This window comes from Paramormyrops kingsleyae, chromosome 23 (assembly GCF_048594095.1).
Source record: "Paramormyrops kingsleyae isolate MSU_618 chromosome 23, PKINGS_0.4, whole genome shotgun sequence".
NCBI lineage: Eukaryota > Metazoa > Chordata > Actinopteri > Osteoglossiformes > Mormyridae > Paramormyrops > Paramormyrops kingsleyae.
In genome coordinates, this window is record NC_132819.1 from 17,079,267 (window position 1) to 17,092,171 (window position 12,905).

Here is a 12,905-nt window from a genome sequence, read left to right on the forward strand (position 1 = left end):
TGTGGTGGCAGGACACATGTCACTCTCTGCCATCTCTTGCAGATGACATCAGAAATAAACACGGTGTTGCCACACTCACAAATAAAGCCCACAAAATAAGCGTTGGTTTCCAGGCTCCATTTTATTCAATTTAATTTCACCTAATACTCCTTGCTTCTGAATTTTGAGAGATCTTTGGTATTCTTCTGTCAGATGTGTCCTAATCACTGTCAAATTGAAAGTACATGCTTGGATTATTTAACTTGATATTTGTGGGTGTTTAAATATTACAGAAGCAAAACACCACTAATTCACATTTTACACAAGAATATAAGTTTGAGCTACTAAGCACTAAATGCCTGTGTAAATATTTTGTTTTACCATTTTTTCCCCCCTGCTTTCTTGTCACTCGTAGATGACACACAACCGACCCGTGACTGACCAGCACATATCAAAGTTATTGTCCTCTGTGATGCTCACAATGTCACCTGGAACTAGAGCAGCTGTGGAATGACTTGACTGGGACCTCGATTGCATTTAAGAAATGTATTTCTGGAATATTATACCTCACAGGGCCTGATCATGTTGCCTGTGGCTAAACAAGTTTGCAGGTTCTTGCTGTGGCGTCTCCAGTCCTAGTTGGCACAGCGACAAGCCGGTACTGGGTGTCCCCCTGGGGGGCAGATGGAACGGACCCGTGGGATGGAGCGGTGGACAATTTGGGCTCACGAGGTTCCTGCTGGTTGGGCTGTGATAGCTTCAGGATATGCGCAGTCAGGAGAAACAGGGGCGGGATGCTGGCAGATGTTCACAGAACTGGGCAGCGGCGGGGGGGGGGCTTGCATCCTGGTTGCTCACAGCGCAGGCAGGGTCTGCTTAGGCAGCATGTCCTCTGCCCCACAGCACCCAGCTACATCAGCACCAGATCCGTGCTCCTTTATTCTAGCTGGTCCGTGTCACAGCCTCTTAGGTGAGATCTCCAGCAAATCACTGAAATAACCAACCCCCCCCCCCCCCCCCCATACTGTTAGGAGACCCTGTGACTGCAAGCTGGTTCTGTGGTCTCTGTCACTCCCTCCACACAGAGCCAATAATTCCTCTTAAGCACGAGGACGGAAAGGAAATAAGGTTGAACGTCGCCCAAATTGGGGGTTTGCTCTGTAATAGGAATGCCTTCCTCTGGCTTCATTCTAATGCACTTACGTTAGTCAGCAGTCAAATTAAATAGATTACATTATTTATTAGCTCAGCGGGTCCTTTCTAAGGCGGTGTGCGTAATGTGTACACGGACCGGTTGTGCTGTTGGAGATCTGCAGCTCCATTACTCCGCTCAAGTGTATGAAAGCCATTCACCTGCAGCTCCAGCTCCACGGTGGGCCCCCCGGTCTCCCGTGTGATCTATAGTCCCAGAACTTAAATAAACAATAATAAATAAAAACTAAATAAATCAGCGATACCAGGGCTGAGCCACGGGGGTCCGAAGAATCTTTGTGCATTACTGAGTCAGCTCTTGTACTTGGACAATAGAAAATGGAAAAAAACTAACAAAATTCTTCAATTCTGCTTGTTCAGCCTTTAAAAAAAGAAGCTGCATTATCTTAGTTTCCTTTGAACTGCTTTGTTTCCGATTGGCGTTATTGTTGTCGTAAACTGCAGTGTACAATGAAACAGAAATAAAAATTCCATCTTCTGTGTTTTACTGCCTTTTTAAATGTCAAAATCACACTAAGGAAAAAACATAAATCCCGTTAGAGCTGCACTTAGCTGTGATTTAAAAAGCTACAAATTTCTAGATTACGATTGTCAAAATCTTCTACAAAGTTTTACTCTTTTTCCGCATTCTTCTTTCAATTCCTCCTTCTACAGGGTTTTCCAGCCCTCCTGTTTATTTCAAAAGGCCCTTTTCAGCAATTTTGCCTTACTTTTGTAAGGCAAAATTTTGTCTTCTCATTTTTAGGTTAATCTTTGTGGTCAATAAGCCCATCTGAACAGTTCTCGATTATATCCAGTTCCTGTTTCTGGAATTTTCTGTATGCTCTGCTGTTCTGTTTTGATTTTTTTTTTCTTTGCAATGGTGATGATGCAAGTGGTGCAATTAGTACGCGATGCACATTCCGGGCCTCGGCTGCAAATGGACTGGGACGGCGCCGGAGTCTGTGCCAAAGGAGAACTTCTCCAAATTGAGTTGGATGGCTTGGCGCCCATGTGGGGAGGGGCCAGCCAGCTAATTGCAGCCTGTCAGCATCTCCAAAGCCTCCGGTGTCATTCAGAATCCCACCCGGCTCAAGGGCGCAGGGAGGGCAGGCGACGGAGCCGAGAGCGCCCTCACCAGGCGGCAGCTTGAACTGCAGCGGCCATTCGTTCCACACCTCGCACCCGGAGATGACAGTGATTAATTGCTGGGTTTCATATTTGTCCTGTTTACTGTAAAGGTTATTTTGTCTGAGTTTAATGGTGGGAAACACCGGTACACACCTCGTAAAAAGAAAAGTACAGGCCGCAGTCAGGAGCGACTTTCAGGATCACTGGGCAACAAGTGGTGCCTTTCTGGTTCATTGTCGCATTGGGCCAGATGTGCTGTGCAAACCAGTAGCTCTCAAGCTTTCAGATTCTCCTCCTTATCTTAAGACACTTTCAGGTGCTTTTGTGTGTCGTGATTTCCCCGTGTGAATTTTTACGCCATTCCTCTCTAATGAACCATTTAAGGGACCTATTAACCTCCTCCTTTCCCAACCTTTCGCTTGCTCGCTTGCTGTTTGTTTATGACCAATAGCAGAGTGTAATAATGAATAATAATTCTTCCTGTCGTGCCAGTCAGTCCCAGAATCCCATTTGCTTTTCTCCTGTCCCATGCTTCAGTGGCAGCCATAAAAATTCCTCATGTCTAGTGAATCAGTTTTCTGGTTTAACCAAAATAAATAGCATTTGGGACTCTATAGTTATTATCACGGGTGACCGGGTGCAAGTCAAGCTCTTGACCTGCCCAGCAATGTGATTTGCTCTGATGCTCGAGCTATGGCCTTCCCCTCCTGCCTCCCAGAAGCCCTACAGCAAAACACAGCCGGTACTCAGTCTGAAATGAGTTCAGGACCAAGACCCTGGAGGCATCGCTGGGAAACCCTGTTCTGCCATCCCTGTTTAGAAACCACCATCATGTCATGTGTCTGTGATACAACAGTATACATCTTGTGGTTTTTTTTTGGTTTTTTTTCGAGTGAGTCTATTGCTATGGAGATGCCAGCCCTGGTCACCTTTACCCTGAACTGGGTCATCTGGTTTTAAAGTAGTAGGTTTCGCAACTAATTCTCTGGTATAGTATGTTTGCTGGTTGCAGCGTGGACTCAGTCACCAGCCAGTCCCAGAAAATCTACATGCAAGTTAATTTCATGGCAGGTTTAATTGTCTATATCAGCGGTGGCCAATCTTATCCGCAAAGGGCCGGTGTGTGTGCAGGTTTTTGGGGTAACCTTTAGGTCAGCTGTTCGAACCCAGGTGTGAGGACTCTTCAGCCAATCAGCCCTCTAATTGGTAATCTAATTAGGGAGCTGCAGCGAAAACCTGCATACACACCGGCCCTTTGCGGATAAGATTGGCCATCCCTGATCTATATGTAACCATAATTACATATGGGCTAATCTGTGGTGGGCTCAAATGAAGCATTAGCATTACCAGCCTATTACAAAAGGTCTCCTGTTTTTTTATTTATGCAAACTAGTTGAAAAGGAATAAGAATTCACATACAGTTGGGGAGAATAACTCAAGCACTTTCCATTAGGTAAACCCCCGATTGAAAACATATTACATATTGCATTTCACAGTTGTCACAGGGCTGGAGTCCATCGTTTAAAGTAATCCGAATGTCTGGGACTGAATACCAATGAATTATGTATCCGGATAAAAGCCTTCTGAGGACATTCGTAGGTTTACAATGTCTCTATTCTGTTCAGAGCTATAATGTCACTGCTTGACATCTCTGGAAACAAAAAAGTATATATATTTATATATGGAGTCTTTGGTAGAGAGCCAAACACAATGCTAATCTAATGCCACAGCAGGCCAGCAAATAGGTATAATTTTTATTTCATGAATTGCACGGCGGATCACTGTCAGGTATGCCACGGCTGTCAGCCGGGGGCGCTCCCAGTTGGAATGCAGGGGATCTGGAATCTTCCAAGCGGGGTCCCTGAGAGTGCTCAAGCAGGACTTTCACAGAGCAGAGCAGGCGGAGGAAGGCTTTCTAGAGAAGTAGAGTTGGGTAATGCAACTTACGGGGTGAAATGGGAGCAGTGCCGTGTGTTAGGGGACTGCGAGGAAGGTCTACAGTAGGATATCCGTAAATCTCTTGTCCACCGCATTGGCCTTCCTGCATATACATTGGCATCTGTGGTTATAGTGAGATTACATTTTTTTTCCTTCTTATTTATTTGTTTGTTTGCTTAGCTGATGCTTTTCTGCAAAGCAATGTACAAGGAAGGATCTCCAGCGGCCCTGGAGTATTATGAGATAAGTGCCTTTTAAGGTTCCAAACCCTCTATGGGGATTTTGGACAGCTCCTTAACCCACTGTGCTACACACTGCACACGGTTCATATGACAGCTGTTTGATTGTCAACAAACTAATTGAAAGTCCTTCTTTCTATTAAGTAGCCTCTTCGGAAGGTCGGGGGAAAGGGGGGGGCACAAGGCTGGGGTACACCTGGGATGCCAGTCTATCACGGGTCTTTGTATTGTGGGAGGAAACAGGAGTACCTGCAGGAAACTTGCACACGCGGTGCGTAGGAGTGGATGTCGCCCTCGAAGCCACCGCGTCACGCCCATTCTGGAATGTAAAATGTATAATATTCTGTGGTGTAAAAGAGAAACGTAATAGGGTGGTACTTTTGTAAGGTTAAAACGAGACATTATTTGTCAACTTGCAGAAAGGATATGCAGTACCCAGAATGCAATGCTGTTGTGAAACCCTACCTGGGTATTCTGGGGGGGGGGGGGGGGCATCTGGTGGGAGAGGGACCTCTGCAACAGCAGTGAGGTTACTATGGAAGGAGTACAGTACCTGTGGAGAACACTGATTACTTACTTTCAAAACATCAATTTGATGGAGAGACGCTCACCGCTTCCCAGAGGCCTCCCATCCGTCTCCGGGGCAGGCCTGTGATGGATGAAGCAGCTGAGATGTACGCCGTGCTGGGAACAGATGTGGTCCGGTGCCAGGCTGCAGCGGGTGCGCGTATGCAAGCGTGTGCGAGGGCGTGCAAGAGCTTTTGAGCGCGCTCATGCCAGTCTTCATTAGCAGCCCGGCAATTAAGACGGATTTGATGGTCTGGGCGTAAAGTCTGATGTCATCTGATGGTAATAAAGCCATCCTTTATTCCCTGAACAGGACATCAGAATACCGTGCCACTTTGGCTCTCATGATTGTTTCGGAATTAGGCAAATGCTTACCTACAGATCAGAGATACGATTTGAGAGCACAATTTCCACACACAGCACAAAATTATTTTGTCCCATGGAAAAGGGACCCATTGTCTTAATTAGTTTCTGGTACTTTTTCATCCTTTCACTGGTACAGCATATAAATTAAATATTCACTTCCTACCTTTACATTTATTTTTTAAGCAGACACTTTTGTCCAAAATGACGCATAAGCCAGACAATTAATGCGGGCAGAAAATTATGAGCATGCAGCCATCAAGGGGCCAACTAAGTGAAAAACCAATTAATTGTTCTCACACCACAATGAAATGTGCCCTCTGCATTAAACCCATATGGGCCATTGTGACATAGCAGTGGGCAGCTACTATTTAGCACCCGGGAGCAGCACCATGCTCAGGGTACCTCACTGGTCGGAGATTCAGACTTGCAACTTCTCACTCACACGCATGCTTCCCCACCACTGCCCCAGCTAAGTGTAAGTGCCGCTTGAGTTGCCAGCGAGTGACCAGTAGCAAGTTCACAATGACGATGTGGCAGGTCTTTTTTTTTCTTTCATTCTGAGCACATGCATCAGATGTAAAAACCAAGTCACTGCGTTCTGCGCCTGAAGCTGCTGTTAGTAAAATATTGGGGCTGGATTGGAGATTCTTGGGTACGCTGGTGATAAATTGCCACATGGCTCTTTTCAGTCTTACCGCCGCTGCACCTTCTTGTCACTATCAATTTAGTCAGAGTTATTTCTGAGACCTTGAAGTGCTTTCAGAATCCAGGCAGACAGGAAATTCATTGTAAATGCCGTGGTGAATAAATGCCCCCTTTCTCTCCCCCTCAGTGTTTGCGTCATTTACATTTCAGCAAATGGCACAGAGATTTGGAAAGGCCAGCCTTTGAGAGTGCCTTGTGTAATCAATTACTCCCTCGGCCCGTGGGAGATTACTCTGCACTCTCACACGGATTACAGTCATCACATCGCATTCTTATTATATAAAGTTTAAAATTAAAAGAATTACTTAATACTTTTTGTTTACCTTATATAATGTGCTCCTGACTGAGATAATGCCCCTCTGCTTTGTAATCTGCAGTTAATGTTCAAATTGCGGTCTCTGTGTGTAATTTAATTTCCTGGAAATTAATTGTACACAAAGTCCTCAGAAGATTCTGCTGGCCTGGTGTCTGGTGTGTGGATGTTTGGGCAGAGGCACCAAAGGGCTGTGCTGGAAACCAGGGACAGGAAGAAGGAATTGGGCTTTTCTTGGGGAAGGACATTCTGGTGAATTCAACAGAAGTAGTAGGAAGGAAACAAAATGGCGGTCAGGGAGAGGAAGATCCTACAAGGCGAGGTTGGGCATTGAGGTCTAGACTCTAGAATACCAAACTCAAGCTTGTATCATGATTGGAAATACGAGACAAGTAAACAGAATGAGTGAGCTTGTCACCTGACCATGCATGACTCCATTCCCATACCCTATCTGACAGGAGACCACAGATAGCCCTATTGTGCTATGAACATTCCTATAAGGCTATTAACGAGACAGAAGCTTTTCTGAGATTTTTCAACCCACTTTTACCGTAACTGTTAAAATTGTCTGTGTCACCAGGACCCTGCAAATATCACACAAACCTTAGAAACACTTAAACCTTTTGCAGCCGTACACAGTGTGCTGGCTGCGTGTTACGGGTGGAGGCTTCGGCCTGGGATACGCTAAGATCCCTTTGTTGCATGGAGCTTTTATTCGCTGTTCAGGGGGTGGGATGGGGGGGGGGGCAGGGACGTCGGGAGTGATGTCGCAGCCTGTTAAAGACATTGCTCATTACACCCAAGCACAATCCCCACTACTTTAATTAACTACATGTGACACATTAGCTAAATGAAGGCTTCCTGTTTTTGTCTGGTATGGAAAATTCCATCAATTGAACATCTTTTCTGACGACTTTGGCCATCAAGCTGTAGAATTAAGGCATTTCTATTTATTTCCCTTGGAGTCATTAGACACAGTTTTCCTTATTTCCGTGACAATTACTGCAGACTCAGAACTTGCTTGGCTATATCCTTAATGCGTGCAGGCAATCTTCTGATAGATGTAATAGGTTTGTTTGTTCATGGATTTGAAATATTGTCTGTTGTTTGGCATGAGCTTGATTTCTCAGTTCAACACTCTGGACATAATAAATAAAGCAATCTAACGAATTAGCAAAATCAAGATTCTTCAAATGGCTTCCAGTGTGTTAGCAACATAAATTGTTGTGATTGATCAGCAATAAAGAGAGCAATCTGTATGACCAAACCATGAGAAAGTAAGCCAGACCAATGAATAGTATTCCTGATACTCAAGGACTTCTAAGGTTGATGCATTTAATTTCACCTCAGGTGTTGATTACCAATTTGTCAGCGCTCAGTGTTGCTCCTAGCACTGAGCAGCATTGGCAGCAAGCAGTTGCCACAGCAACCAGAAAGTTCCAGGGTTTACATAGGAACGTGAGTGACTTGTTACTACGTACCATGTGCTTGCTGGAGAATGGCTGTGTGGTGTGCACTAAATGTCCTAGTGTGAGAAATGGCTTCTCAGAGTTCAGATTAGAGAAGGGTTTGCGAGGGCGAGCTGGGACTGCATAGTTCATTTCCTCCCAGAATTGCCTCAGTAGATATCAGGAAGCGTGCAATCTCACCTCAGCATTTCCGCAGTCTCCGGAGGACCTGTTTTCAGTTTCAGATCGAGGGGAACTCAGGGTTTCAATGCAGATGTTGGTGCCTGAACAAAGTCGCATTGGTTTGCGGTGCATGTGGGACAAGCTTTGTACAGCGCACTGCGGCCTTGCACTGCACAGGCGCTGTGCATCGTAGCTTTAGCCTGCGGGAACTGGTGGCTCCATTACTGCCTATAAGATATTTGCGGAATATATGTATTTTTATTCTAGCCACTGTTTTCAGATAATGATAATGGCATGGCCTCGCTCCAGCCCGTGGAGGCCATTAGGGGAATGATTCATGCGACCGCGTCCTTTAATGACACATCCTGTCAGTCGTCAATAAAGACAGATGAGGGAAGGGCTGCGACCTCTCTCCTCCTCTCGCTCCACAGGCACACAAACAAATTACCTGCCCCGTCACAGGTAGCTCTCCGCTGCCACTGGGGCCCTGGGAATAACTCCGCCCTCGTGTGGACTCCCCGCCTGTCGACAGCGGGCAGATAGCCACCGACGATGGAGGCAGTGCACCTACACCTGCCGCATTGAGGCAGTGCACCTACACCTGCCGCATTGAGGCAGTGCACCTACACCTGCCGCATTGAGGCAGTGCACCTACTGTACACCTGCCGCATTGAGGCAGTGCACCTACACCTGCCGCATTGAGGCAGTGCACCTACACCTGCCGCATTGAGGCAGTGCACCTACACCTGCCGCACTGGTCGGCTCTGAATGCAGCACAACCCCCCCAGCCAGAGTTTTATAACAAAATCACATACACTGGCCAGGTAGAATTATTTTTAGCAAACATATTACGCTTATGAAAGTCTACATGGTCCAGGCTTATTTATTAATTTTTGACTCTTGCCCCCACCTCTCTGATTACTTTACTGTGTGGAGATCAAAGAGCAGCCTTCTGCCTGTAATTGAATTATTTATTTCTTAGATTCTGTTGCAAAATTAATTTATATATATATATGGGTTCAGATTAGGGCTGTGCCATCCTTAAAATTTAAACTTCACAAGGGGGTGGGGGGGGGCTTACTCAGCCAAAATGGCAGCCAAAGAGATTCGCCAGCTGGGAAGATGAAAAGAGAGCAGAAAGGAGAACAGATGGAGGTGTTAAAGTTTCACACCTTGCGCTCCGCTCTGCTCCTGTCGCTCGGCCTCGGCGCCTGTCAGAGAGCGAGCTCCGCATCTGAGGAAACGGGCGGCACGAAGTCGCGGCGAATGCCGGGCCCCAGACGTCTGCCGATCAGAGGCTTCCGGAGCCTTCTAAATGGAGCACGTAAAAACACCTGGCCTAACCAGGAGTTCAGACACAAGCTGTTCACCCCCTCAAACACCCCCTACCCCCCCCATGGGTAAGGGAGCCGTGGAACATCGGGAAGAGTGTTTCGGCCGATCCTGTCCTACTTGGGCCTGGCTTTACACCATCATTTCAGACTTTGTTTTGCTTCTGGGTGGCGAGTCGTGAAGTGTTCCGGAACTTTGGAGTACTGCCGTTTCAAGCCATTTGTCACTGCCAAGAGACTAAATTAAAAATGATCTGGTAATCTGGCCGGCGATATCTGCTGAGTAAATTCCTTTAATAGCACAGCCTAATAGATTTTTTTTACAGTATCCGATTCTGTGCAAATTCTCAGAAATGGCCTGAGATGATTTGTTGAGGATTAACCCAGCGCAGCATGCTTAAAGAGTGTCTTTCTTTCCTGCAGGTTATCGGGGATGAACATTCCTTCTCCTATTGTCAGTAACAAGAACTGGCTGAGGCTTCATTTTGTGACTGACAGCAACCATCGATATAGAGGCTTTAGCAGTCATTATCAAGGTGAGACATATAATGTGAATTTAAATAGGGCCCATTGAATGCAGCTGGGGCGCAGAGCTAATGGGGGGGGGCGCCGCTGTCAGCTGTGCTCACCTGATGGAAAATGTTGACCTACTTCCACGCTGCTTTTAGATTGGCAGGCTGGCTTTAACTTCACACTCTTTTTAACCTCTATCATTAAATCCAAAAGAGACACAGATTTTGTTTAAAAACGATAATCGATAATGCTCAAAAATTGAGTTTTCTGGAATGGTCGATTCGAAACATCCATTTCAGTAGCTAATTTGCATAATCATATACGTGTCCCCTCATTACAATAACAGCAATGATTGACGATCTCCCTACAGTTTTAAGAAAGTATTGAACTTTTGAAATTGATCGCAGTGGAAGTGGTCAAATATCCACCCAGAGAAATAGATATTTTTGTTGTTCAGACTTGCATGCCTTTCTTAGACTAACCCTAATTCGGCAGCAAATAACTTGTCACATTTGAAATAGCTCTTTCCTCCTTCCTGAAGCCCAATAAGCCGCTGACACATGCTGGCTGTAGCGGATCCCTCCGGAACATGCACCGGCGCCGTGTTTGTGTGCTCACCCTGACACACATTTACCATAAACCTCAACGTAGCGTTTGCCCACTATATACTCAAAGTCTAATACCTTTGAAGGCTTGGGTGAAATGGGAAATTGTTTGCCTACCCTTACAGTGTACAACCTGAGTATGTGCAAGTGATATTGTGACTTATGCTATGCTAGAATTTTCTTCACATATATAAACAGACCTGTAGTATAAACGCAGTAAGACAAAGGATCTCAAGTGAAAAATTTGCTATTAAAAAATTACATGTGTATTCATTTTTTCTTTGTGTTTATTTCAGTTTAAGAGATTTTACATCAGAATAATTTCTTGATGTATTTTCTTAAAATGCTGTTTTGGCTTGGGTCTTTGATTTGCCCTTAGATGCTGCCAGGAGTTTAACTGGCATTAAAAGTCCCCTAAAACCAATGAAGGGGTGTTGTCTTGAGAGTGTTTGCATTTCTGGGCTTTGGATTTGGTCTCCTGCTGTGTCCTACAAAAGTGCATCACTGAGAAGGTCCAGAGGCATTTTGCTCCACGCTAAATAAGGCGCTGATGGATTGGGGGCCGTTCAAAGATGCAGCAATACTTGTAGGCAAAGACTGACTAAACCGGGCCAATAAATCCTTCTGTCAGACGCATCTCTAGCTTAATGCCATATTAGAGTAATATGCTGTTATGTAAATTCAAGCATATAGCCAGGTATTAAAATTATGGATCTGAACCCCCCCCTTGCTTCAGCCCCCCGGTCCGCAAAAATTTACAGAGGGGGACACCTCCCCGCCCCAATTGGCCAATTCTACCAATTGCGGACCATCAGTAGGATTGCTGGATGCCCATGAAATTAATTTTTGGCTGTGGGCCTGTGTAAATTACAGTTTAATTCCACAATTTATTATTATTTTCTATTGTTTTCATATGAGTGCAATATGCATGATTTTAATAATACTACTGTTGATCCTTATGCGACCTGCCCAGGGTGCAAAGCCAAAAGGCAGATTTACTTCTTCAGAATTCGGGCAAGGGGCCTATTTCTTAGTGTCAACAGGAAGCAGAAATGCTCTCGATGCCTGCGAGACGTGTGTCTGAGTGCAGGGCGCTGTCCCTTTCGCTCCTGCCGCTGCCAGCCAGTGTTTCGCATACAAAAAGCAGCATTTTATCCCAGGTCTGACTGTGCACTATAGTACAGGGGAACAAATCACATTTTCAATAAAATCATCACCTCCAGCTGTTAATCATTTCTCCACCCAGTTTGAAACAAATTATATGAGTGTCTCAGGGTACAAATAATATAAATATAATTTATGTGATTTATAGGATCTTTAAATCATATTTTTAATTTTATAAAACTAATAAATACGGACGTTCAGTATATGGTCATTGAGAGGCAGATTAGTAGATAGGAAGTTGGGAATCAGGTTAAACTTAACGCTTGAATGTAATGAGTTTGATACAGACTAAATGGAATGGATTAATCGCTCGTAAGGTGTTACCATAGATCTGCAGCTGTTTGACAATCATATAAAATGTGAATTACTTCAGTATCTAGATGAGCAGAGATGAGTACGAATATAGTCATTAATAAATGTCCCTGCTAACAAGCTGTTGCTAAGTAAATCAATAAATTGAAATTGCTTGAAAACAAAAACATATAGATATTAATCACTGCAATGCAACTCTTGGGTGACTATAAATTATCGCTTAAGTTACTGCCCCATATTTACTATGAGTTTAATGACTCCTGTCAGGGTGGTAACAGATATTAAGCTGGTTTTAATCACGCTATAGGGATGTTTTTGCTTTCAGTTATTTATTTTGTTGGTATTTAATGACCCCTCGGACACTGTGGTTGGTGTGGAGTCTGCACAAATGGCTCCAAACTTGAACCGGAACTCAGGTAGACGGACCCATATTAAGTCCCGCTTCACACGGCGGCTCCGTGTGGAAAGGTCCACGACTGACCCAACCTTCATTGTTCAGAACCTCCAAAGCTAGCTGAGCTCTGACCCGTCCCTGACACTCTGCTGCGTCCCCATCCTGTCCTCGACATCCGCGAGCCAGGCGGTGAGTTTTTAAAAATTGCGGTGCTTTTTGACAGATTGCAGAAATGTGTATCTCATTCAGAACTACAGATATTTTTAACTAGGCAGTTTTTAGACTATTTAGCCTCAGGGGAATGGAAACCTGTATTTTTTTCTGTATTGTTTGGCTCCATAAGTTAAAAACACAACATGAAATGGGGCAATAGCTGTGCAACATTTTTTATTTTTATTCCACACTATGCACGGTATAGTGATGATCTTGCACTATTTATGTGTAGCCAGACATTCTGACTCACAGTTCCTTTGTAATTTCTGAAAAAATGGCGGTGGTGTGTGGTTAGGATGCTGTAGCGGTAATT

At 44.8% G+C, this 12,905-nt stretch overlaps 1 protein-coding gene across 6 annotated transcripts in view; it reads left to right on the top strand.

Annotated features, from left to right (window-relative positions):
* Window positions 1-12,905, top strand: part of csmd3b (CUB and Sushi multiple domains 3b) — a 349,538-nt gene that overhangs the window by 167,205 nt on the left and 169,428 nt on the right. For all 6 annotated transcript variants that reach the window (XM_072705595.1, XM_072705594.1, XM_023811991.2 and 3 more), the window contains one exon: window positions 9,815-9,927. In XM_072705595.1, the coding sequence (XP_072561696.1) occupies window positions 9,815-9,927 (113 nt within the window). The remainder of the gene's footprint in view (window positions 1-9,814; window positions 9,928-12,905) is intronic.